Source organism: Mirounga angustirostris, unplaced genomic scaffold, assembly GCF_029215605.1.
Source record: "Mirounga angustirostris isolate CCGP_5_RB_7025 unplaced genomic scaffold, mMirAng1.0.hap1 SCAF_137, whole genome shotgun sequence".
Lineage (NCBI taxonomy): Eukaryota > Metazoa > Chordata > Mammalia > Carnivora > Phocidae > Mirounga > Mirounga angustirostris.
This window is the reverse complement of record NW_026991845.1, coordinates 68516-96478: the sequence shown is the minus strand read 5'-3', so window position 1 is coordinate 96478 and position 27963 is coordinate 68516. Positions and strand designations below refer to the sequence as shown.

At 39.4% G+C, this 27963-nt stretch overlaps 2 protein-coding genes across 2 annotated transcripts in view; both read left to right on the top strand.

Moving 5' to 3' along the window:
* LOC135363366 (mitotic spindle assembly checkpoint protein MAD2A-like) overlaps nucleotides 1-1927 on the top strand; it is a 30661-nt gene extending 28734 nt beyond the window's left edge. Inside the window, exon 8 of the transcript XR_010409005.1 lies at nucleotides 1756-1927. The gene's annotated coding sequence lies outside the window, so the exon portion shown is untranslated. The remainder of the gene's footprint in view (nucleotides 1-1755) is intronic.
* LOC135363368 (rho GTPase-activating protein 20-like) lies at nucleotides 694-27807 on the top strand. Its single transcript, XM_064583920.1, has 11 exons — nucleotides 694-737; nucleotides 1756-1923; nucleotides 8354-8503; nucleotides 10972-11013; nucleotides 11651-11735; nucleotides 15855-15932; nucleotides 18169-18235; nucleotides 20761-20949; nucleotides 24236-24411; nucleotides 25796-25957; nucleotides 27679-27807. Exons 1-11 carry the CDS (start codon nucleotides 694-696, stop codon nucleotides 27790-27792), a joined length of 1275 nt encoding a protein of 424 aa, XP_064439990.1. The 3' UTR covers nucleotides 27793-27807.
* Nucleotides 27808-27963: the final 156 nt, after the last annotated feature.

The following is a 27963-nucleotide window of genomic DNA, read 5'->3' as shown; positions in this document are numbered from 1 at the left end:
AGCACCTGTGGCAATCCGGATGACTCTCCCGTTATGTTGAGTGGAAAAAAGCAAATCACAAAAATGTTACATACTATATGATCCCCTCTGTATACCATTCTTGAAATGTCAAAATTATACACATGGAGAACAGATTCGTGATTGCCAGGGATTAAAGAGGTGGGGGAGGTGGAAGGAAGTTTGTGTGGTTGTAAAAGGGTAATAGGAAGGATCCTTGTGGTGATGGAAGTGTCTGGAAGTCTCTATCTGTAGAAAATTGATGTAATCTCTCTGTATTATTTCTTACAGATACATATGAATCTATAGTTATCTCAAAATAAAAAAGATTACTTTTAAAAAATCAAAACGTGCAGGCCAAATCAGGGAAACAAGTATGTCAGTTTGGCAGTTACGACATGAGCCTTAGATCCGTGACATCATAATGGTAGTGATCTCAGGTTACTATGGAATCCTCAGGCTTCAAGCATTTTACAGTACTCTGCCTAGTGCTGTAGACTCACTTGATTTTCAGTCCTGAGAACTGAAGACAAAAGGATGTTCACATCATTCAGAAAGTATGCAGAACTTATAGGTGGTCATTCAAGGCTTCACTGCAGAAGGTAGTCTTTTGATATACTATTTTTGAGCCTCAAAACAGACTGACAATAACAGGAAGTGTTGTTCTCTTTTGTTTCTTCTAATACGTGTACACTAATGAGTAACTTCAGCACCAGCTTCGTGAAAGGCTACTCAGGTTCGTAAGATTCAGTGCTGCTGAGCTGAAGAGAGCAGGGTTTACATTCTCGGAGGAGACACTTTCTTGGCTCCACGAGAGAGAATTTTCCCAGGTCTATGAAAATATCTGTCCTATTTATGAAAGAACTTTTGCATTCTGTTCAATTTAGCTGTTTTACCTATGATGACCAGAAAGTCCTATCAGAGCTCAGTCAGAGCTCAGCCAAGTAATAGCTAAACTCTTGTGTTTAGAAACTTTTTGATGTTTCCAGTATTTTTGCCGATCTTTGAGAATTTTTCCCCCAAGTTTGAATATTGATTTAGATAAGATTTAGATAGATTTAGATAAGTAAATTTCCAGAATCTTCAGTTGTCTTCATTTTTATCTTAACATGAAAGCAAATTGTAATTAATTCTTCACACACACACCGTATCATTTTGTTTTATATTAGGCCACCAATTGTCCTGTTTGTTGTTGTTGTTTGTTTGCCTTCTTGTAATACACTCTACCTCTTGATCCTCCCCTTCCTAAAAGCTCATGATTAGCTTTGCTGCTTTCTCCACCCCACGTCTAAGTGTTGGCATGCCCAAGGGCTTTGTCCTTGAAACTGTTCTCCATCTGCATCAATTCACCAAGTGACCTCATCTCTCTCCTTTTTTAAAATATTTTGTTTATTTATTTGAGAAAGAGAGCATGTGAGAGAGAGAGAGAGAGAGCTCAAACAGGGTGGAGGGGTAGAGGCAGAGGGAGAAGCAGGCTCCCCGCTGAGCAGGGAGCTCGACGTGGGACTCGATCCCAGGACCCTGGGATCATGACCTGAGCTGAAGGTAGACGCTTAACCGACTGAGCCACCCAGACGTCCGACCTCATCTCTTTCAATAGCTTTCTATAACTCAGCGATCCCTGAATGTGAGCTCTGGAGCTCTGCTTTCGGGGTTGAGACTAAATTTTAGTGTTATGCGAACCTTGACATTTAGCATAAAACTCTATTGTATATTTGACTAGTAACTAGCTGCTCCGTGGTGTTTGGTGGGTTGCAGGAAGAGCTCTTCTGTTGAGGTGGATGCCTGCAGCAAAAGCACTACATCATCTGAGGGTGCCGCCCATACCCTGCTTATCCACGGCCCCGTCGAGCTCAAGAGAGGCTGGAGGAGGCAGAAGCGGCACCTCTTCTTATTCAGCGATTTCTTGCTGGTGTCCGATACCAAGTATGTATACTAAGCAACGTGCCCTTGTGATGATCACGAAGTTACATTTCCATTAACCCTTACCATGAGAAGACATGACATTTTTTTTCTTTTGTTTTTGCCCATGTTTGGATCCTTCATTCATTCAACAAGTACTTATGGAGGTCTTGTTTTGTGCCATACCCCCCTCCCCCCCCCACCTGCAGAGAATACAATAGAGAATGTGACAAGCAGTGTGTCTCTTGCCTGGAACTTACAAATGACAAAAATAAGAGGGGTAATTATAGATTGTGATTAGTGCTTCTGATAGAAAGTAGGCAGGGGGCCGTGTGGAGATGATGGGAACGTATGAGAGAGGGGTAGTCCAGGAGGGCCTCTCCTAGGTGGCAGCACTGAAACTCGATCTATGGGATGAGAAGCAGCCACAGTCCTAGACAAGGTGCCTGAACCTTCTAGGCTGAGGGACCGGCAGGCTACGTGGGTGCAACCTGACCCCTGGGGGGAGGGACTCAGGAAGGCTGATTTGATGGGAGCCGAAAGCATGGGGCATGCGATCAGATGTGAAACTGCGCTCAGGGTCTAGTCACACACGGTCTTCACAGGCCATGGTGAAAAGTGGAAATATTTTGCCAAAGCATTTTTAACTAGGACTGACTGAATCTGATTTATAGCTCTCGCAAATTTTTCTGACTGTTGGCAGGTAATGGGTGGATGGTTAAGCGAGAGTGGGGGCAGGGAGACTGGTTAGGGGAGGCAGTAGTCCTGATGGCTGCTCTCAAGGGCTCCAGGATAGGAGTGCAGTGAAAAGGAAGGAGGCAGCAGACAGCCTGGGAATGTATTCTGGAGACAGAACTAACTGCGTGCACTTTCCTCTCAACCCTGAACACAAAGGTAACTGATAGCCAGCCTGGAACCTGATGATTGCTCAATAACTGTCCAAAAGCAGGTGGATGGGAGGTCAGCTGTTTACTTGCTCTGTCTCTGTTTTCATTATTCACAAAACATCATGAAAGACAAAGACTATTCCAACAAACCAAATATCAAGAAGCTTTTTAGTCACCAGAAAAAAAACTACGCCCCCTTTATTTTGCTGCCCTCACCAGCTCCCAGTTATGCCATGCCATTAGTAAGACATGCAAGTACTAATTTGGCAAAATGCTGTACTCAATCTGAGTGACATTAATGATAATTTATCAGGGGCTTACTACATGACAGGTGTTATGCTAAGAACTTCATGTATGCAATCTTCTCCAACCTCACAACTACCCTGTGAGATGGGATTATTTTTATTTTAGAGAAGACCTCTGAAAATCAGAGGTCTGAAGGTTTTGCCCAGGTCACCATATTAGTGATGAGTAGAGTCTACGTTTGAAATTAGGTCCGTTTCTTTCAAAGTACAGGCTTTTATTCTACGTGTGGTGCTGCTGTTTCTATTATTTCTATTTTTCTGAATTTCATACAACATTCCATGAACACCTAGATTCTCTCTCATTATTGAAATCAACCTTTCCTTTATGTTGAGTAAACAACTCCAATCTGCTTGGTATCTGGTAAGAAATAGGTCAGAATGCTTAGTGAACTGAGAAATGAAGGTAGTGTAGCTGTCCAAAAATAAATAAATAAATAAATAAAAATCAGAGGCAAAGACAGAAATAGTAAAATATATTTGAGATGAGTGATATTGCCTACAGATGTAGCCTTGGAGGTGGTGATGTCATGAGGAGGACAGAGAGAAAAAGACTGTCCAGGTCCTGGCATGAGGTCCGTATGACGCACTCTGCTCCTCCTGATAGAGGGCCACATCATTATTTTTAAAAAAGCAGACTAGTTACCATTCCCTTTATTTAACCAAGGTGAGTACAGGAGACTAAAATGTGTGGGATGCATGCTGGGGACCACACGAGGAGCATTACAGATTCCTCGTGTAATTTCCCCACAGCCCTCCAAGGCCAGTATTGTTACCATCCACCGACTGCAGAAATGAAAGTGGGGATGGAGGAAGTCTCAGGAATGGACCTGTCATCCACAGGGAAATGGTGGGAGAGACTCCAAGCCAGGCCTGCCTTCATCCCAAGGCCACACTCTTCCTGCCACACCATGCCACACCTACTCTTGCATGCTCAGCCCGAGACACGCTAACAAACAGCAAACTCCTTTCCTGCTCCTTGGGACCTTGCAGACCACTCACATTCGATTTATAAGGGGAACAGGTTGTCCTTCACTTTGTTTTCATCTTTGTAATTATTATAGCACTTAGGGAGAGGAGAAGACCTTTCTTTTCTTACTAGAGCCATTTATTGTCCTGGATACTGCTTACCTCTCAGCGGGTTTTACGGAACCTACGGTGTTCTGCTGAAAAGATTTTATATAAAGGCAGTGTTCTTTCCCCATGAGAGAACTGCATCCTTTTAAGAGCTGAATTTTTTATTTTGATTGGTTCACTATTACAAAAGAAGTGCAACATTTTTCCTCTTCACATATTGCTTTTGAGATAGGTCTTTGTGTCTACGCAAGGGTTTTTATGATGTGACAAAATCTACATCAACGTATTTAATAATGTTCTCTTTAAGAGACTCAGCTCCGGAAAGATTATCTTATATACTTTTTACATCCATTTGGAATATTAGAAAATGTAAGTGATCTCAGGCACTTGAATTTGGTTTCTAAAACCAAGGCCCTTGACAGAGAGAGAACACAGATTTTTGGAAGTCCAAGTTCGGGACACCATCAGGGTCAGGTTCCCGCGAGAGCTGTCTTTCTGCTTGCAGATGGCTGCCCTCTCGCCTATGCCCTGTGGGGTTTCCTCAGCGCCTGCACGTACACACACACACACACAGAGCTCTCTCTCCCTCTTCTTACACGGGCACCAATCCTACTGGATTAAGCCCTTACCCTGATGGCCCCATTTACACTTAGTTACCGCTTAAAAGCTCTCTCTTCAAACATGGTCATATTGGCAGAGAGGGCTTCACGGTAAGACTGTGGGGAGCAGTGGGGGAGGGGACACAATTCTGTCCCTAGCAGTCACGAGCAGCACTTCATGCTGTGGCCGCGTACAAGTTTTTGCCACAGTTTTTAGAAAACGACCATGAGGACATTCCCATAGTAAATATTTGGGTATATTTATGATCACTGTTAATATTGGAAAAGTTTACATTTTTTTTCTCTAGAAGGAAACAACTAAAAAGAAATAGCTCCTGCATTAACAACCTTGTTTCATCCCTGTCATCCTTGTTCTTGGAGGATTGTGTTATGCCCTGAATCAATCTGTTCAAATTAATAATCTGAATTTAGGGCCTACGTTTTCCAATTAGCCATAAGAAGGGGTTGGGGTGACCCAGGTTCCATTTTACCTCAGCTCACCTGCAGGCTTCAGCTGGAAACTCTCATCTTTAGGTTGACGCTATAGAAATTAACACAAATTGGGTAAGTAGTTGACTAATTGCTACCTATTTATTCTGTCAAAATTAGTGAATTTTAGTTTGTGTGTAATAATAAAAGGAATTTAAATGTTTGTTTCTTCACAAAGAACTTATATTTCTCTAGTCGTACAAGATGTTAATAATAGTGAAAATTGTTTGGGGATTCTTTTCATACACCTTCAGAAATTTCTCAAGAATTAAGGTCAGATGGAACCTTCCTTATTACTTTTGATATTCATTAGAATACTAAATAAGTTATTTTTCAAAGAAAATTATTACTTTATTTTTAAGAACAGTATCTGCTTGATAAATATTAAGATATTAATACTAGTAGAGGCCCATGAAGAATTTACAAAAAGGAAGGGACTGAACTTAGTTCTTTAGACATCACATTCCTCATATGTAGTTATTAAAGAATATAAAATGAAACAAAAAATGAATTTAAATTAGGTCAAAAGATGAAGATGACTATTAACTCATTATCCGTGAAATTACAAAGAATTACTTACAGAATATAACAGGACCCCCACTCCCAACATCTGTAAAAGGATACCCCTATCTTAGAACAGGGGAAATCCCCCTAGAATCCTGTAAATTTCCACAGTGCACTGGGGCTTCCCTTCTGGTATAAAGGTTGAGGTAGCAGAAAGCAAGAGTGATATCCATCATGTTAATACAAATATAATAAAGGACTATTTTTAGAAATAAAAACCACAGTTCTTTCTCCTCCTCTTTCTTCTCCTCAAGTCAGTTTACATCAGATTAATACTTTCTAATTTCTACTGAGATAATCCAGTTGGGTCAGTGATTGAGAGTGAAGAAATGCAGTAAGACCCTAGAAGAATCCACTGAAGTATGAAGCTTTGTTGTAATAAACTTTAAATATTTCCAAGCTAGTAACCAGCTTTGTTAATATAATGTCTTGAGATTTATCCTCTCACTCCCCAGATAATCCAATGAGAAAGCCTGATGGCTCTGGGGACCGAAGTGAGGCTGAGTGAGGGTAGGAAACATGAGAAGGGTAGTTCATGGAACGATAGGTCAGCACCCACAGAGGCCAAGTGGTTACAAACATGGGCTCATGAGTTAGGCTGTCTGGGTTCAAACTCTCTTGCCTTTGGCAATTTAGTTGACCTTTCTGTGAGTTTCCTTATTTGTAAAATGGAGCTAATAAAGACCACCTAGTGTAGTTGTTTGAGGATTACATTTTTTATATTTGTATTTATAAAATATTTAGAACAGTGCTTGGCATATGATAAGTGCTCCAAATGTGATAGGACAGTCGAAACCATGCTCTGGGCTTTGGGATAACTCCTTGGTTTGGCGTAGATAATCTTGGTGCTTTCTTGAACTAAGGAGAGAATTACTGAAATGCCTTTTTCCAGGTCAATGTATTTGGAAGTTCCCACACAGTACCTTGGGTGTCTGTATACACACAGATACCTACATTAGAAAAAAAAAAAAAAATCTTAAAAACCAACAGATATATGTCTATCTTTCCCATTAGCCATATATTTTTACCTTGACAATGCCTTTGGAGTTACTATCTAGAAAAATGATTTTATCTGATAATCAGACATCTGATATCTGATAATGATTTTATCCGATGACTTTATTCATTGTGTCATAAACTTTGAATCTAGATTATCCTTCAAGTGTGCGTCCAGCAAAATTATTTTTATTTCATAAAACCCATTGGAGAGTCTTAGCTTTAATTGTTCCATGAATCACTGGAGTCACAGGGATTTTTGCACATGAGGTGTCTTTGATCTCATTTTAGTTTAGTGTTTCCACAAGTGTTTCTGAATAGTAAGGAGTTCCAGAGTGGTGTGTCCAAGTTCCCTAAGCATCCCTCAGAGGGCTTATAACTATTTAAATCCCAAGCCCACCTGAGAGTTAAAGTTGTGAATTAACCAAATCAATCAATATGGTGGTTTTCATGTTAGAGATCAAAGAAGATTAGGCAGAAATTGTCAAAAAGCAATTTCACCACTGACAAAGTTGATCACCTTCTGACTCCTCAGAGAAATGGGAAGTATCCATCACTCACATATAAGACCTCCTGACCGCTGATCTGGGATTGATTGATGGATGGATTGATGATTTTTAAATTGGGCTCAATCTGTAGGCTAACAGTTTTTCAGTTTTAGCCAGAATCTAAGGGAAAATGATATGGATAAAATTTTAAGAAGGGAAATTGAAAATAACCTATGCTTTAAAGGCTAGAAAGTATTTTTTTAAAATTAAGGTTGAAAATAACTTTTAAATCTTTCTGATCCCCCCCCCCAAAAAAAAATCTTTCTGATCCAAGTTTATTTTTTGTTCTTGGTTTGTCTCTCTCTCTTTTTTTTGAAGATTTATTTATGTATTTATTTATTTTAGAGAGAATGAGCGTGAGCGGGGGGAGGGGCAAAGGGAGAGGGGAAGCAGACTCCCCACTGAGAGGGGAGCCTTACATGGGGACTCGATCTCAAGACCCTGAGATCACCACCTGAGCCGAAACCAAGAGTTGGATGCTTAACCGACTGAGCCACTCAGGCGCGCCCCCTGGTTTGTGTCTCTTAAGCAAAAAATTGTATGACTATTTTTATAAATCGTGTATCAGGTAGCTTTGTTCAGCCCCTCAAATACTTTTTGAAGTAAGCAAGTCATAAATGAATAATTAACTATAATAATAACCATAAAACTATATATAATAAGAAACAAATTCTAACAATAATAAATGAATTAATGGTTTTCTTAAAAAGCTCTGGAATATATAGTCTTTACTCAACACTCAACATTCAGAAAAATGGCCACTTGCTGCCATTTGAGGAAGTGTTTTCAGGGCCTTCCTAGGGCCAGACTTCGCTCAACACACACTTTGTAAAGGTCATGTCACCATTTGCTGTGCTGGGCACAGAGGGTAATAGAGACAAGGGAGGCATGCTGTGCCCTGGAGCAGTGAGAACTGGTCTCTGATGAGCACAGCTGTTCCCATAACATTTATGAAACAAACTAACAGAGGTCTTGTTTGGGTATCTTTCTAGGTATAAGAAAAAACTTAAGATAAAAAAGAAAATACCACTGAACACCATGTGGACTGCCAACTGTATGGACAGAGTGGAGGATGCCAACATCTGTGCTGGGAGGTCCTTTATCCTGGGCTGGCCCACGGTGACCTTTGTGGCCACCTTCGGGTAAGACCGACCGTTTGGTCTTGTATTTACATGGGATAAAAAGAAAAACATTTTAATCTGACTATATGTCAAGCCAGTGACTCCCTTTTTGACTTCCCATAATGACACTCATTTGCCTTGTACTTCCCCCCAAAAGGTATGTACAAATGGGAGCAAGTAGATAACATAGAGTGGGAACTATTGGAGTAATTTCTTTTGGTTTTGATCAGTGGTTTTTCCCATGGGCTCTAGGAGCCACTTGAGGAATTGGGTGTTTTAGGCATATGGAAGGAGAATCAAGAGAGTGAGGTTCTAGAACCCCTCTCCAATATCCTGCCCCCTAATTCCCAGGGGGTATGTGTGTTTCTAAATCACTGGCATATTTTTCTTGAGCAAGTACTATTAAAGAGTCCAATTAAATTTGAAAAATTGCTCTTATACTCCCAAGGTCATTCCTTTAAAAATAGTATGGAATTATACAAATAAATTAATCATGTCATTGAATATGAGGTTGCCTGAATTGCTGTGTACTGATTATCTTAGTTGGTGTCTCTAGAGAGGTGGCCATCTAAAACAAAAGTATGATTGCATTGAGTAGAGGTTAGTTGTGCAAGACACATTCTTAGGCTGACACGAGGATGGGGAATGTGACTCTCTACCCCGGACATCCTGAGCAGACACTCCTGAGTTTACAGGGGTGGTGCAACACTTACATCTGCTGTTTGAAACAACCACGCCCCAAGTCTCATTCTTGTTTTGCACAATGAGTGTTCATCACATGCACTTAACACCCTTCTTTCTTCTCCTCACCCCACTCCACCAAAATGTCCCACGTCATCACAAAGGGAAGACAACGAAAATGTTTACAAGTTGTTAATTTATGAAGCCCTATAATGCAGCGTTGACTTAAGGAGAAATTTTCAAAGCTTATTGGGAAGAAATATGTATTTATATGCTCTCCGCATGTCTTCTTTTCCACGACGTATTTCTGTAAAGATTCTCAGTTCCTCTTGCTTCCTGTCTTCTCCATGTTGCAAATGGAAGGAAACAGTTTCAATTGGGAATGTATAAAGTCTTTGACAGGGGAGTTTCCAAGAGACTTTTTTTCCCTAACAAGGAGGAAAATGGGGAAGCCAGGCTTATACATGCTATATTAGTTAAAAAGCTGTGTAAACATATAGAAGGCATTTATAACAATTCCTGGCACCTAGTGCTTTTGCTATTTGTGATTATTACTGTTCTGCAGATCAGCATGGCTAACTAGAAGCTGTGTCCATGCGCATAGGCAGGCTGGGACGCTAAGTGGGCGTTCCATTTTCCAGATGGGACAAATCCTGAAACAGCGATGGAGGGGTTGGGGAGCAGTGTTGCTGGGAGGAGTATAAAATGTGGCAGCCGCTGTGGACAGTTTGATGGTTCCTCAGTAAGTCAAACAGAATTACTATACGACCCAGCAATGCCACCCCCAGATAGATACCCAAGAGAAACATAGGTCCACACAAAAATTGACACACAAACGTTCATAGCAGCATTGTCGACAATAGCCAACAAACAAACAAACAAACAAAAGTAGAAACAACCCAAGTGTTTATCAACAAATACACAAAATATGGTACAGGAGCTAGAAACAGGAAGGAAGGAAGAGTGACTGCTTCGTGGACACAGGTTTGCTTTTGGGTGAAAAAATGTTCCAGAACTAAAGAGTCACGGTAGTTGCACAAAACTGTGAATGTACTAAAGGTCACTAATGGTCAATTTTATTTTGTGTAGTTTACCACGGTAAAAAAACGCTAGTAAGTGGTAAGGCCATGTATGCATGAGGCTTAAAACATTTGCAACTTTGGGTATTAAATGCTGTGAAAACTTTAGTTGAGAAAAGACTAACCTTTAGTAGTTTAGCACTAGCTGGATTGATCTTGCTCAGAGGATCACAGTAACGAAGAATGTTTTCTAGAAACTAATTTAACACATTCCAATCTGCTATGTGTATAAAGAAATAAAAATATTACAGGTGTTTCTTCCTAAAAAGCTATTCTTGTTTCTGGGCCAAGATAGTTCCATCCAAATGCCAAATTCCTTAAGTATGATTTAATTTGAATAATAATGTTCTTTATATCTGAATAACACTTGCAGCTGCAGGAACACTCGGGGTATAATTAACCCTTTTCCAGTTCTGGAAACTGAAGATCAGCGCAGTTAAGCAAAGTGCCCATGATCACATAGCTTGCATCACATAGTTACAATTAAGTGTTCAGATTCAAAACCAACTTTTCTCCCACTTTAGGATCTACTTCCCATTGCTTTAATACGCTCATAAAAGAGTGGGGTCCCTCCAAAGCGCAACTATGAGGACAGTATGATATTAACACATGCATCCACATCCTTAACAACTGGCTGCTGCTATTTTTTTCTGGAATGGTGATCTTATTTTGCTAGTATAAGTATTGTATGTATCTTAATTTTTTCTTCCCATTTTTTTTAAATTGCAGTTCTTCGGAACAAAAGGAAAAATGGCATTCTTTCCTTCAAAGGTATCTTGTCACTATACATATTATACATCTTTAACCCATGAGAAAAGAATAAATCTCTTCAAAGCAGTGCCCCCACACACTATGCTTCCCCTACTTAGTAGAAATTGTTAGACTATCCTCAAATAATTTCTTATTTAGATGTACCCTGGCTGCTACTGCAAATAATCTACTCTTATTTACATGCACATATTGCTTATTTTTGATGAAATTCTGGTTATCACTCTCATCTTCCCCTTCTCTCAGACCTAATGATTGGAGCTAACATTATTCTCAAAAGATACATATTAAATTTTCTTAAGTGCAATTTACTCTCCTGAGTGATGCTCAAAGCACCTTCTCATTCCTACCCTTGAAGGTGCTGGGCCCTCCAGTCTAGGCAGGAAAGCTTTGATGACTGGATCTGCTACTCACATCTTACATGACAAGAGCAACCTGTTGTTTTCTGAGTCATGTCTTATTTTCCTGAAATAGTTTTGCATGTTTTCTTCCAACCCATAATTTGATGTTGCTGAGTTTATTTACATGCATTTAAAAATAACAGAGTATGTTGAAAATTTTAGCCACATAGATCAATTTGAAAGTAAGCTAATAGCTAATTCATCCTACTCTATTTGGGGTTATTATTGAATTTGATTAGGTACATCAACCTGGCCAAAGAGAAGGACCAGCCCAAAAGCATTCCTCTCAGAATCTTCACTGAGGACATCAAGAACTGTGCCTGTGTAAGTGTTTTTAAGACCAAAAATTAAATTCCATGTTCCTGATTCAGATAGAATGAAAGAGATGGAGATGGAGATGGAGATAGAGAGAGGGAGGGAGGGAGAGATGGGGAGGTAGGAAGGAGAGAGCAAGAGATAAGAAGAGAGAGAGTATTTGGAAAAGTACCATGTGGGAAAATGTATTTTCCTGTCTACACGTGTCTTTGTATACATAAAGAGTGAATCCTAGGTAATATGAAGCGAGAGGAATCCATGCCACAGTACTTAAGCATGGAAAGAATATTGCATGTTAAATATCCATAATATTTCCCTGGCTCTTTCTAATAGCAACAACACTGGCTTGTAATAAGGTGATTTTCACATGCAGGTATTTCCTACTAGAAGTAAACATTTTTTCCCAGTGGTTACTACTTATGTACAGAATGGTTTGGATTGTTTCCACAGTTCTCCACCCTCCCCCCATTGACGCTTTATTTGGTATAACTGTAAACTCACAGAAAAGTTGTAGGTATAAAAATAAAACAAAAAACACCCCATGCACCCTTTACCTAGATTCAGCTATTAGTAACATTTTACTCCACTTGCTTTATCATTTATTTTCTTTCTCTGTCCCTATTATGTGTATGTTATACTTATTTTTGAGGGTCATACAAATGCCATGGCCCTTTATCCTTAAACCTAGGTATTTCCCAGGAATAAAGATATCCTCTTATATCACCATCACACAGTTATCACCTTTAGTAAATTTAACATCGGTGTAATACTTTACTCTGCCTTCCATGTTCCCGTTTTGTCAGTTGACCTCAATAATGTCTCCTTTCCAGTACAGGATCTACTCAAGGGTCAGGTATTTCACTTAGTAGTTGTATCAACTGCAGAGGGGTTTTGAAAGGTCTTTTGATCCAAGGAATATCAGGGTTGAATTGAGCTCAGAGGGATGACACTTTTAAGGGATCAGCATATTTCTATCTCATTTTCTTTTGGCTGTTGGGGGAAAAAAAATCAAACCAGTTGCCCATTCTTGGTATAAAATTTGATTTCTGAAATTGTAGTGCAGTAGCCAAGACATTTGCAATGATGAACAAGATACTTTGGGTATCTTTAAGTGACATTTTTTTTTTCCTGTTATACTTTACAGTAGCTCTAGGTCACACAAAATAGTATTTGAAGGTGGAAAAAGTGGTAGTTATTCCTGGCCAAAGCAAAAGCCATGCAAATATTTTGATTGGTTTCTAAGCACCAGGTAGATGCATTGCATGAAGGAGATAAGGCCAGAGGGTTCTCTAGCAGCAGAGCACACTCTTGTCTCTGCCTGCTTTGATTTCAGCTGTGGCGGTGGGTTACACTCAGAATTTTCCATGGAAAATTACCTTGAAATCTTTAAAAATCAACTTTATTTATGTATAATTTACACAAAATAAGCATTTCTAATGTTCTTCACTTGTTCCTGAACATCCAAGTTTCCCTCTAACACTGTTTTCATTTCATCCTAGAGAGATGATCCTTAGCATTTCTTGTGCAGACCTGGTGCAAACAGATTTTCTTAATTTCTCTTATCTGAATATGGCTTTATTTCACACTCACTCTTCAAGGATATTTTGAGGGATGTAGAATTTTGTTCGCAAACTTTTTCCTTTCAGCTCTTTAAAGATGTTCCACTGTCTTTTTGTCTTTGTGCTTTCTGATGAGTAGTCTGTGATCAATCAAACATTAATCCCCTGTAGGTGATTTGTCATTTTTCTCTAGCTGCTTTCAAGAGTTTCTCTTTATTTTTGGTTTTTAGCAGTGTGGCTATGAAGTATCAAAGCATGGTTTTCTTTGAATCTGTCCTATTTGGCATATTCTGAACTTCTTGAATTTATAAATTTAATTTCACCAAATTTGGGAAATTTTAATCATGATTACCTCAAATATTTTTTTCCCCATTTTCTCTCTCCTCTCCTCCTGAGAGTCCAGTTATATGTATATTAGACCCTTTCATATTGTTCATAGATCCCTCAGACTCTTAATTTTTTCAATCTTTTTTTCCCCTTTTCTTCTTCAGACAGGATAATTTCTATTATCTATTTTCAAATCACTGACTTCTTTTTGTCATCTCCATTATGCAATGTAGCCTAGTCAGTAAATTTTTTCTTTAAGATATTTTTCAGATAAAAAATTTCTGTTTTTAAATATTTTTAGTTTCTATGCTAAGATGCCTCTTTCGTTTATTGTGAGCATATTTTCATTTGTATCATTGAGCATTATTGTAATAGCTGTTTTTGGCTAACAGTCTGAACATCTAGATCATCTATCTCAGGGTTGGCTTCAGCTCTTGAGAATTGATCACATATTCCTTGTTCTTCATATATTAAGTAACACTTTGACTCATATAAAAAAAAAGTAACAATTCTTTTTCTTTTAAATTATTTCAAAAAGCAGCTTATTTTTCTGAAGTCATTTGTTTACAGAGAGCTCTATCTACTGGAATTTATCTGTTTTGGAGAACCTACAACATGCAGGAAAATATACATACATCTCTGGAATTACTATTTTGAACATAGTATGTTCCTTATACCATGAAAACCATTATCTTGCAGACCAGATAAATTAAAAAGTGATTATTAGTATTTCAAAAGAGATTTTTTTTTCTTTAAAAAGATTTCATGGGAGGGATGCCTGGGTGGCTCAGTCAGTTATGCATCTGCCTTCGACTCAGGTTATGATCCCAGGGTCCTGGGATGGAGTCTTGCATCAGGCTCCCTGCTCAGAGGGGAGCCTGCTTCTCCCTCTGCCTTCTCTGCCTGTGGCTCCCCCTGCTTGTGCTCTCTCTCTGACAAATAAATAAACAAAAATCTTAAAAAAAAAAAAAATTTTGTGGGAAAGATTTTAAGTTGTACTGAAAGGCTTTCAGACATCTTAAAAAAAATAGCAGAGCCATTACTTCTAACTAAATTTCAAGCTAAGACCCAGTCTTGAATCCTCTAGACAATTTAACATAGGAAGCCCCTCCTAGACAATTTAACATAGGATATCCTTGAGTTTGGGTGCTCTGAGTCCTACTGCTAGGTTCTGAACACTTTTTTTTATAATCCTTAAAGCTCAAGTAGTTTGAAATCAATGAACACTTTTGTTTATAAAAGTTCGATTATCAAGCAACTTTTGGGCCATCTGTCATATCAAGCAATTGCATTTCAATTCATAAGAAGAAAAATACAATGAAAGAACAAGTTTCTTTTAACTTTGTTTTTAATATTTTTAAGGACTGTGAGTGTCCACTTCTGTTGCTTGTCTTCTTCATGCACTGTTTCTCAAAGAACACAGGCCTCATTGCCTAATAATGTTATAAAAAGTGTATGCGTGGTTGGTTACATATTGTCCTATTTTAAAATGTCTTTTGGAATTCGGGTACTTTTATCGATATCATCTCAGATTCCTATCCATCCCTTTCAGATAATTTTCAATAACTGTTTTCCTTGTTGTATGGAGCAGTTTCTCAATATAAGGTGTGATAGAGAGATATTATAAGTAACTACTCACTGTCAGAGTTGTGAATGGAATATAAACTTCTAAAATTTTCAGTCTCATTTCCTAGACTCATTGGTTTTATTTGTCTCAACAGATTTCAACAATGGAAATCTTAGTAACCATGATGACACAAAGAAAGTATTGACTAAATAGTAGTTTTTTTTTTTTTTTTAAATGTCTGTCACAGACGGTTCTTATTCTGATTTTGCTGAAACTGAGTATGTAATTGCGAAGAGAGAAAAGTATCTAGCTCCTCCTTTTTAAACTATCTCCCCTCTCTATTTTGGGAATAGCCTTATGGAGCTGAGGGTCAGTTCATGTCCCCTCGTGGAATTCTGTTTTTCTCTTTCTTGCTTAAGCTGCTATATTTTGTAAGCCACAAATCCTTGAAGGGAAATATATGTTTCACTGAAATGTTTCCTACTAGCTTCATGTTATGTAAAGAAATGAAAATATTGTAATCAAGGGTGTGTGCTCTACATATGCTTTACTTTGTCATTAACTGAAAACAAGCTTTGCCTTTAGAGTATGGATAATAATTTGACAATAATTATTTGGTCACCTGCTTTAAATTTTTAAAAATTTATAGCAATTTTTCTCATTTCTTTTTTACAGTCTGTAACTGTAACAGTAACAAATTCAGACACAGTGAATGACATTATCAACATGTCACTACCAATGCTAGGAATAACTGTAAGTTCCCTTGCAAACTATTTTTAATTTAAAAACCATCTTTGACTTTTGAGATTTGTGTGTGTGTGTGTGTGTGTGTGTGTGTTGTGTACCTCCCGTTATAAGACAGCTGATTATTATACATATCATAGTCATATTTTGTCCCCCAGATTTAGAAATTGAAGGCAGCAAAGCTATATTATTAGCCTATACATGGGTGCTCTTCTTGTCTTCCCATTTTAAATTTTCTGCGAATTCAAAATCATAGCATAAAATTGGGCTATAATTTTAGAGTGCTAATAACAACATGCAGTTTATTGTATATATTTTATACACAGACAATAAAATATTTCTAAGTTTCTAAATATTTCCTCCTCTATTGGACTCTTCTGTCTGTGTCTTCATTCCTGATTCCTCCCCATCCCTGTTTACCCTGGTCATCACCCAAGGACTCAATCCCAGTTAGATGAATCCTAAATTATATGTTTTGTTGTACATTTTGACATAAAGACCACATGGCTAGAAGCTACCTCCTCTTGATGCAGTTCCTTGGGATGAGGCGGCTCACACCCCTTATGAACTGGTAAAGAGGACAAGTTCTGAATAAGACCATGATCTGGGGGCAGTTTCGTACATATCACTTTCATCTTGTTTTGGTTTTAACGGCCTGTTCCTTTATGTTTTGATGGTGCTGGTGTGAGTTGCTGGATTTTTTTTTTTTTTTTTTTTTTGATGAAAGACATGGACATATTTGAGGATGAGGTTTTCTAAGGGAAAAGAGAGGGAGAGTGATAGTCAGATGGACAGAACTGAAGGGAGCACTTGTAAAGCACAGCTTCTTATATAAAATCCTCTATAAATGCAAAAATGTCTTGCTATTATGACATGACATAATTACAAGATTCTTCCTTAAATTCTGTCTGACCCAATGGTATAATAAAGCCCCTTAAAAATTCAGGGCAACTGGAATTTAGCATAAGAAATCAATGATTTCTGTACAAACAAAATTTAATAATATATCTGAAATAAAATTGAATTTATATGTACTGAGTAAAGCACATATCTACATTGATTTCTAACCTGTATGATATATATACCCTAAATAGGAATTAAGTCTTAGAAAGAGAGTGAGTGGTTTTAGGGATGAAGTTGAGGAGATTGATTAATGATGAAGCTCATTTTATTTCATGTTTGTGATTTTCCTTTGCATAAAGTGATCAATCTCACCACACAAAGAATTTCTGTTTTAATGAAGAATTGGGGTTATTTGGCTTTATGTATGCCTGATTTAAGGGATTTCAGCATAGCATTTCCAAACCCTACCCTACCTTACTAGCTCTCACGAGTTATTTGCAATACAATTTTGAGCAGATTTAGCTATGTGTGTGTGTCTGTGTGTCTGCGTGTGTCTGTGTGTGTGTCTGTGTCCATACCTATGACCTTTCTTCATAAGGGCAAGACCATGATTCTTAATCAGGAGTCCAGGTCAAGCATAGTACCTATCACCAACAACTCCATGTCAAACATTTTTTGCTTTAGTCTCCTGGAAGACTCTCTAAAATAGTTCAGCGATCTTTATAATTTAGATGTGTTTGTTTCAAGTAGGACTTCCAGGTTTACTGGGCGGTAATTCTGCTGGGAGTAATTGTTTTCTGCATCTCATATGTTGTCTAGGTTAGAGTCCTTGTTCTTTCTCTCCCTGAAGTGGGGCTTGCCTGCACCAAAGCCAGTGGCTGACTTCAGTCCACTATCTCCTCAAGGCCTCTTGGGCGTTTGTCTCCTTTTGCCCAGGGCTGCTGAACTATTGATGCCTTTCAAGTTACTTTGCTCAGGAATAGTCATAGCAGGGTATATGGCTCTCTGGACAATATGCATGTCAGGGCAGGGACATTTGGCGGCAAAAGCCAGCATTATCCAAGGAATCTAGAGACAGCGGAAGGCAGGACTCTGAGATTAGAAGTTTCCTCCTTAGCGAAGGGGCACAACTGTGATTTCTTAGGCCATGGGCCACCCACACCGTGAGGGGCTGATTGTACTGTGGTTTCCTGGCCTTTATCAAAAATGACAAGAACCTGGGACGGTCCACTGGAGGCTATGAGGGAACAAGTTAACAAGTACTGTAGCTACCTCCATGGACCAAATGGCATTTATACTGGCCCCAATTCTTTCTTTCTGGAAACAGAGAAATGCAAAGGAAATGTGTTCTTCAAGTACTGTGAAAGATTTGTTATGATGCATAGTTCTTTTTGTTTCCAAGGGCTCTGAGAAAGACTACCAGCTGTGGGTGAGTGCTGGCAAGGAAGCGTCCCCACACCCACTCACTGGTAAGTGTCAGGGAAAATCTAAGATGGGATTGATTAGGTTCAAAATTGTAACTCTACATCTCAAAGTAATGGTTGTTCTGTCTTCAGCTTAAATACCCTTAAAAGTGAAAATCACATGCAATATTCACTCTCACGTTTATTAAAGAATTACCAGGTGCTTACTTGTTCCCAGGCACTGAGGACATCTCTTCATTCATCAGCTTAAGGTCTAGTTAGGGAGAGAAATGTAAATTTTTCGTTTCTACTTCATTTTACCTGACAAACAGAGCTGTCTTAAAAATTTTTTTGTTTATTGTTTACTTACTTATTTACTCACTTAGGTATGAAAGCATAGAATTGGAATTTCTTTTTCCCATACATTTATTTTTCATATTCCAGTCTTGAATTCCAGTTCCTAACAACTAAATAGCCTCTATTTTGTGAGAATCCGCTAAAATCCAATCATGTCTCTGAATCCAGGTATAGGTATGTATTTAACACCTGCTCTGTGCCCAGAAGTTTTCTCAGCATCATAAAGAGAATGAGATAATCACATTTAAACTCCTCAAGTCTTCACTGACTAAACTACCTGCACTTTGTTGTTTCTCAGGCTTTTTCCATCACTGTTCTTAAGGTTATTGATAAACAGATTACACCTCTCCTAAAATAGTTATTAGCACAAGTTCTCTAAAAAAAAATCTTTGGATTAGCAAAATTGTTCAGTGCTTACCAAAAATAGAAGGATTAAAAAACCAGAGAAAAAAGAGAGGATCTGTAGCAGACCTTGAAGTATAGTAATGTATGGTAATGGTGACAATGATTTCTGCTAGAAATCTTAGAGCATTCCTTCTTACATGCATTTTTCAAAATCTTTTTAATAATCCTGTGAGGCGGGATGCCTGGGTGGCTCAGTTAAGTGTCTGCCTTTGGCTCAGGTCATGATCCCAGGGTCCTGGGCTCCTTGCTCAGTGGGGAGCTGCTTCTCCCTTGGCCTGCCGCTCCCCCTGCTTGTGCTCTCTCTCTCTCTCTGACAAATAAATAAATAAAATCTTAAAAAGAAAATAATCCCGTGAGGCTATTACTCTTTTTCAAGTTATCTAAAGAATATTTTCAAGTGATCTAGAAATCTAAATAACCAATTTCTTTCTACGAAATGTATATTCCCAGTCTTAGAATACAGAGAGTCACCAAGGGCATAGCTGAGGAAAAAAATCCCCCCCACCATTTCATGTTTCATATTAATATTGACATCTCTGTAAAAGTCGGCCAACCACAAAAAGGAAAAAAGTCAAATACTTAAATATATTTATTTTAATAAAGTGCATTAATTTAGGTAAAACAATAGAGATGATAACTTTTTAGACTTTGAGCAGCTTCACACACCAAGGCAGCTCTAAGGAATCCAGAGAGCCTGTCATTCATGATGATCCATTGGCAGCATTCAAAATGCATTTTTTACCAATGCTCTCAATTCTCAATTGCGGATTATCTCCTGGTTATCTTTGTGATTTGGTTGTATTGCTGTCGTAGAAGCTTCTTTTTCCTTAAAAGAGGGAAGTCACTGTGATTCTTGTGAACACATCACTGACACTGCATCTATGACAGATGAGAAGGAACAGCAAAAGCTCCCCAAGTTACATTCAATAATAAATCAGAAACGACAGAAAGAGAACTTCCATTCTGTTCTTAAAAAATGAGATCCATATCCTATAGCACAGGGTCTTTGAGAATTCTATAGAGAGGAAACAATTTAAAGCATACAAGAACAAAACAAATCACTTGGCAGGCAACTCTCACTGACTCTGGGTGCAGTTTTCCACTCTGTAAACATCGTTTTGCACTTTGCTTCTGGGTTCCCAACACTGTGCAGCCTTCCCTCTGATCATCACCTGGCAGGACTCCCCTTGGAGGAAGGGCAGCAGTGGGAGGGAAGTATAAAGCATAAAGGCAACCCATCCCACTGCCCTTGAGTAGCTCTGCCTCTAGAAATTGACAAAAGGAAATGAAAAAAAAATCTGCTCAACTGACATTATGTGAGAGAGAATAGCAATTCTTAATATATATGTTCAATTATTTAAAAAATATTACCCACCAATGCATATTAATATATTTACTCTGATCCTTATAAGTTTGTGTGAGGGCAAGCATTTCAAAGGATGAATGTAAGGCTCAGAGGGGTCAAGTAATTTGCCTAAGATGTGCAGATCTCGTTAGTGTCAAGGCAGAAACTAGAAGGCCTTAAATATTCTCAGATGGAAACACAGCAAAAGTCAGCATTGTGCAATGCACTGATGAATCTTTGTATTCCAAGTAAAGTAACATGCTTTAAATTTTTTTTCTCTTTTTAAAATCTTTTCCTTGGGCACCTGCTTTCTGCAGGGTGTCTCCAACAAGAGCGAATATGATGCTCACTCAGGAGGCACAGAGTGAGTGCCAGAAGCCCCAGGAGAATAGCAGCATATACCAGTGTGATGCATACACTCATGGGAAGGGGGATTTGATCAGAGCCATCACCATCAGCCTGAATCTATATTTTTTCCATATAGGACATAAACATCCCTATGGAATTAAAATGAGCCATCTTCCATCTACCACACTGCTGCCGCAGACACCAGAGGACTCCATCTCTCCTTCCACCCTCCAGGAGTCCCTCCTTCTGGAGCAGGGGTTCGCAGAGATGCAAGGCCGGTTCATCCTGAAGCCCAGGCACCCGGCGCAGAATGAGCAAGGGAGAGGTGAGCCCCTTCCCTTTCTTCAGGTGTCTTCTCTTGGCTCATGTCTCCACTCTTGCCCACAAATTGAGGACACAGAGCTCACTCTCTCTGTGGGGGGTGGGGAGGAACAGTAGAGGCAAGAACCCCAAAACTGCACAGAATCGAGCTTAGAGAAACCCAAAGGTCTTAGGACCCAACTCACTTCGAGGAAGGTTGTGTGCTTGTTTTAATTCTCCTAGGTAGACTGTTAGCTCCTTTCTCTGTATCCCCAGAACACTTTCTACATATAATTATGTGAGTACACATCTGTGTGTCTTCTTAGAGCACAAGCTGTTTGTGGCCTGGAAACAGGTCTTCCCTATTCCAGGGTTTTATCTAGTATCTCAGGCCATCACAGGATGGAATCAAATGACTGCATGGCTTAGACGCACCTGGAATGGAAGAACTCCAGTGGAGTAAAGAGTTATGGAACTGAATTGGATTTATTCTGGGCTTAGGCTGAAGTGGCCTTGGGCTTACAGTTAGAATTCAAGTCTCAATTCTGCCCCCACTTTCCATGTCTGCTTCAGACACAGGTCAAGGCTGGAGCTAGACTGAATGTTTATGGTCAGGGCTTTTTCATCTTCCTTCTTGCTATTTTTTTCCCTACCATTCCAGTATTCTCCCATTGATATTTTTTTCTCTGATGAAAATGTGTTATTCATCTGAGAAGTATTGGGCCAAAATAGAAAGTATTTTATTGTTATGATTGTTATTCTATAAGCACAAAGTTTCAAAAATTTTATTTTTTAATATTCATACCCTAATTCAAGCATTAGGAAACATTAACCCAAATCTTGCCAGGACTGTTTAAGAAAGAATAGGTTTCCATAAAGTTAGCTTGTTTAATCATTCCTATATTTTTCATGGCTATAGCATATATTTTTATTAGTAATAGAGGCAACATGACCTCTAACAGCAAATAATGTACATTATGAAACATCCAGCTAAGCCTGAAAATACCTTGGAGAAAGTATAGGACTCAATGTGTACTTATTTTCTGTATACTCATAGAGTAGCTAGATATATAGCTTTGTACCAAGGGATACAACATTCTTCTTAAGAGCATTCTTCTTATTAAAGCTGAAGAATGGAATATATTTGGGTAGTTTTAGAAATAATAAAACTAGGGGAAGAGTAGGGAACCCAGGTTGCATACAACAACTCAACTTACATATTAACACGTATCTTCAGCAAATGCATACATTTTGATGTACAGGAATCTCCTCCTGGATTTAAGAATGTGTTTGCTTTCTTTCTTCTCTCCTTTTAAAATGGTAGCGGTATCAATTTCAGAGCAGGAAGAAAGAGCCTTAGTTAAGTAAAGTGGTAGCCATCCTTCATGATTGCCTACCTTCTAGAGGTTGCAAAATCAAATAGAGAATGGGAGTGATGTCTGCTTTGGAGGGGGAAGAGACTGATGTCTAGACTGCCTGAGGCCTTCTGAGCAAGGAAATTACTTTTATCAAGGCTGCCACGAGCCATGCCTTGTGCTGAGTAGTACATTACATTTAGTTCAACGAGTTGTAGGCAGCAGCATTTATGTTAAAGTTAAGCAAACCAAAGCTTAAGAATTTTTGAGTAATCTAACTAGGTGGCAGAACCAGGATGCTTCTGGTTCTTAGATCCTGGTCTCTCTGGTCAGGTGCCATGAGTGTTGCCACCCACGTGAGTGGATACGGTGATGCACTCACTACATCCCAGAAAAGCCCAGTGGACAGGTGTTTATGGGTGTTTGGTGAAATGTTGCTCATTTGTTTATCCTTCTACAGCTTGGCTCCTCTGTGGACTTTTAAAGAATTCAGTTATTTAAGCAGATTTTGGAAGCAAATGTTAAGGTATCTTCTAAGGAAAACATTCATAGCTGAGCAGTAGAAACTTTCAACTCAGCTTTTCACTGCAGATCACCTTTTCTTTGTAAAGCTCTTCTTCTGCATTCCTTTGATAGGGAATGTTGGGTAATTCAAAATCATCTCTGGAAATTGGGGATAAATCAGGCATTCATAATCTCTCATTGTTTTTCTTTTTGTATGTTTTCTTTCAAGCCTTGTACTGGTATGGTGTATATACATGTATGTTTGAGTATGTGTGAGGAATTGGGTGCAATTCATTGTGGATTAGACTCTTTTCCGTAAATATCAAACATAATTTACAAAAAAAAAAGTCATCTCTGGGTAGCTTGGTGGGGTATCACAAGAAAACACAGTCACCTGGAATCTTACCACATAGCCAGCATGTAATGACTATTTCCCAAGAACCCTGACTGCAGGGAGTCATCCTTGGGGATGGCCCAGAGCAGAGACACCAGAGGCTGCCTGAGAAGTGGGGTCAGGCGGATCATGTCATGAAAGGCAGATCCTTTTGATCATAGAAAGATGAGCACTCAGGGGCACCTGGGTGGCTCAGTCGTTAAGCGTCTGCCTTCAGCTCAGGTCATGGTCCCAGGGTCCTGGGATCTAGCCCTTCATCGGGCTCCCTGCTCAGTGGGAGTCTGCTTCTCCCTCTCCCAATCCCCCCCTGCTTGTGTTCCCTCTCTCGTTGTCTCTCTCTGCCAAATAAATAAATAAAATCTTAAAAAAAAAAAAAAAAAGTTGAGCACTCAGAAAGCCAAAGAGGAAACTTAAGACTGGAAGGAGACTCACTGTGAAAGCAGATGATTAACAAACTCAGCTTGATTTGAATACCAGATCTTTTGAGCTTTTAAAATCAGATCTGACGCTGGATGAATCCACTAATCATACTTACCAATAGGAAACAAACAACAAGTTAAGTGCCTCATGATAAAGCACAACGGGCAGTAGATGGGATTGAAAGCATTGACACTAAGTCTGATCAAGTCTCTAGGTTTAACCATCAGTTTGCAGGATCTGGGGAACAACTGTTAACACCATAAGAATGCTATTGGCCAATTTCAAAACATGGAAAATTCTACACAAAAAATGCCTCAGTTTCCCTCTTCTAGCCATTGCAGTGAATGTACCGTAGAATGGGAATGGTGAAAATAAGGTTAAGCGGGATGGCTGGGTGGCTCAGTTGTTAAGCGTCTCCCTTGGGCTCAGGTCATGATCCCTGTGTCCTGGGATTGAGCCCTGCATTAGGCTCCATGCTGGGTGGGAAGCCTACTTTTCCCTCTCCCGCTCCCCCTGCTTGTGTTCCATCTCTCACTGGCTCTCTATCAAAAAATAAATAAAATCTTTAGAAAAAAAAAGAAAAGAAGGTTAAGCGAATAAAACAACAACTACTACTACTAATCTCACTTCTTCCTTAGATTACAGGCAGAAGACAGTTAAAAGCGGTTTTTTCAGAGACTGGGCCTGTTGTCTGGGCTCCAGCACTAGCCAGGACAGCCAGTGCACAACCCCACCTTCTTCAAAGCCAGGACAGCTCTTTGGAGTTTCCCTCATGGATGTGTGTAATAAAGACAACTTGCCCTTCCCAATCCTGGTAGGTCATCTCCTTTTGGTCTTCTATAGCCCTTCTGAGGAGGGGACACTCTGAGAGGCCACGTGTCCTCATCCAAATCTATTCCCAAATGGAGAAGTCATTAGACAGCCCCTGGCTTTGGCTGAGAAGCTCTGTTACTGTTATTTCAAAGAATAGAATCTGATTTAGGTCCTGCAGAGTCATGAGGCAAATACAACAGGAAAAGACATTCTCCATTCCACTTGGGTCTTGTTTCCACAAAGACAGGCAGAGGCTTGTTCAGATCAGTCAAAATGGACTCTGTGTATGTGAGTCTCTGAGAGTCCACCTCATCTTCACACTCTCCTCTCATTGTCTTCCTGAACTCACAGGAGTCTCAAGTCTCCTTCAGCAGAGTCTACTCAGTCTAACAACTGTAAACATCTGACACGAGCATAGACTCATCCTCTGGCAAATAGGAAACTATTAATCCTAACAGAATATGTCAAATGAAAGCCACAGAGTTTGGCCTGTGTTATCTCAAACTGCTCTAGTGAATTGTCAGTGTGGACATTCACTGAGTATTCGGTGTCTCTGCAAGCATTGTACGGGATGTAGGGAACGTTCTGCTAGCTATGAAGAAATGAATCATCTTAGCTAGCATGTTACCTGCTAGCTACTACCCCAGGTCCTTGCATCACAGCAAATTTAGAGGATAGCTAGGATTATCATCCTCCACACTTCTTAAACGAATCGGAAAAGCCTCAGTACAGTATGTATGTGCCCCAGCTCACACAATAGATAAGTAGCATAATAGACTTCAGATCCATTTTATTCCCTGAGTCCAGCCCCTATTAAGATTCTACACAGCAGGGAGAGGACATGAAGATACAGCAAAAGACAATGAAAGACTCATGAGAAGGGAGGGTAATCAGAGAAAGAGAAGAGAGTTTCTGAGCCTGACTTTAAAAGAGGGAAGGAAATAGAACAAGTAGGAATGGAGTATACACTCACTTAAAGAGAAATAAACAAATGGGAAATGTGTATTTCCTAAATAGACTTCCATACTTGGGGGAGAGCATCTGTGTAAGGGAATAATGAGAAAAGAATGGTAAAGTAGGAAACAGACGGTGATTGTGCAAAGGCCTTGAAGCAGAGAAGTTGATTTAAGAGTGGAAACTCAATGGAAAGGAAAATCTGCTTAAAAGAAGTGTTTAAAATGTTTCAGTGTATGACTGTAAAATGGATATATGGGTAGAAAGTATATAGAGAGACACTGAAAAAAAAAAACAATCTAAATTGACTTTAGTCCTTTCAGCTCAAAAACAGTGTACCATTGCATTCCCCTCCTCTTTCAAAACGGAGGCAAGCTTGAGCTCTGCGTTTGGGGTATGAGATGCGATATAATTTTCTTTTCTTCCTACAGGATATGCTTTCCTTTATTAATCAAAAAGGGTCACTCACAGAATGCATCTTCAGCAAATCACCCAATATAAAATCAACCAGGGTCCTAAAGGAGAAACTAAATTCTGGGGTCAAAGTGGACCTGTACAGCGAATCTGTTCATGTGGTCGCATCCGTCTTAAAGGTAGGGAAGGTTCTAGCATTATCCACACACGAGTAACTGAAGCTATGATTGGTGTCTTTCATCATGACTGCTCAAGAACCATAATGGGCATAATAGATTAAGAACCTGACAAGCTGAAAAACGCTTGACAAAATCAAAATTTAAGGAAGCTACTTTAGGAGTTAAAAGCCCCATATGTTAGAAATTCTTTCTGTTTTCACCACACACCGCCTACCCTGCCTTCACTCCTGAAGTCGCCATGCAAAATACTAATACTGAAAGGACTACTAGTCATGATAATAAATTTCAAAATACGCACTGACACATACACACTGTTTACCCATGCAAACATTCTCACCACCCTCCTAGTGAAGGCAAAGTTTCCAAAAGAAATAGAACAGGGAAAGAATTTAATCCATCCACCTTGGCACTTATGAACAGCTCTGAACAACCCTATGTTAACGTAGTAATGACTACAGTCTTAGAATCTCAGTCACATTTGGTTTTCCCTTGTCCCCCATTAATGTTTGAAGATGTGATCAATAGCAAAGTCCAGAAATGACTTAGGTAACCACTCCTACACTGGGGCTCTAGTGATATCCAGTAGTAATATACATATAGAAGAATGCTGATACATTACGTAGCAAGATGAGTGTTGCCCTCTGTAAGGTGAGCACATGGAATCGATTTTCTAGCAAGAGTTAGGAGGTTCCGGGCGCCTGGGTGGCTCAGTTGGTTAAGCGACTGCCTTCGGCTCAGGTCATGATCCCGGAGTCCTGGGATCGAGTCCCACATCGGGCTCCCGGCTCAGCAGGGAGCCTGATTCTCCCTCTGACCCTATCCCATCTCATGCTGTTTCTCTCTCTCTCTCTCTTAAATAAATAAATAAATAAAATCTTTAAAAAAAAATCATTAAAAAAAAAAGAGTTAGGAGGTTCCTTCCTGATTCGGTGTTATAAGCACCGACTAGGAAGAAGGTATGCACATGTGGGTATAGTGCTTAGACATTTCTAAAGTTTTCTCTTCCTGAAGTTGATGGATCTTGGTGGAGAAACAGACTCTGCAACTTTGGCCTTGATAATATCATGTCAAAAAACTGGGAATGGACCTAATCTAGAAATGAATCTATCCTCAGGACCTCAGTGAGTCTACTATTAGACTCTCGACTTTTAGACAGTTAAGAAAAGGAAGAATGAAGGAATTATGAGAGTAGCTTTCTTCCAGGGAGCACACCTACCCCGAGTGAGAAGACCTAGTTCTTTCCTAATATGTGTGCAAGAGCCCACCTGTTTCTGTTTTGATTGTTTCAGGCCTTTTCTTGCTAGAGTTAAGAGCTAGCACTGTGTCTAAAACAAGCAACATGGGTAAGCGTATTTCTGTCCAAGAAGCTAATAGGATTTAGGATGGTCTATAGCCAGACCCTGTCAGTTTGTGGCACTTTGCAAAAAAAGCACTCACAAAAAATAAGTTCCAGATGATAGTAGGGAGCTTTATCTTCATTTCCACCACAGCCTAAGCTCTGCTTTTATGCCTCTAAGTTTTAGCGGGAGAAAATCCAAGCACCTGCTCCTGCGTGTGCAAGTCAATGGAGAGTCAGAGCCGAGCTCCGTGTGGGTCGCAGTTTGGGTATCTGTGAAGGAATTGGGGGCTGAACTGAATTTTTTAACTACATATTTTCCCTGTAATATTTCCAATACATATTTTCTGTAATATATATACATATTTATTTTTATCTCCACAAGGATTTCCTAAGAAATATCCCAGGAAGTTTATTTTTGGCTGATCTCTATGACAAATGGCTCGGTGTTATTGATCAAGGGAACGAAGAGGAGAAGATGACTGCAGCGCGGAGGTAATGATGCAATAATTACTCTACTCTGGTCATATCTCCAAAATACAGCCAACATACTATTAGGAAAACATTGGCTTACGTTTTGCAGCTTTGCCCACTATAATCATGACCAACGCCAAAGACTTTCAATTCTTCACACCCATGGGGGTCAGCTTCAGAATAGAGGCACGCTTTA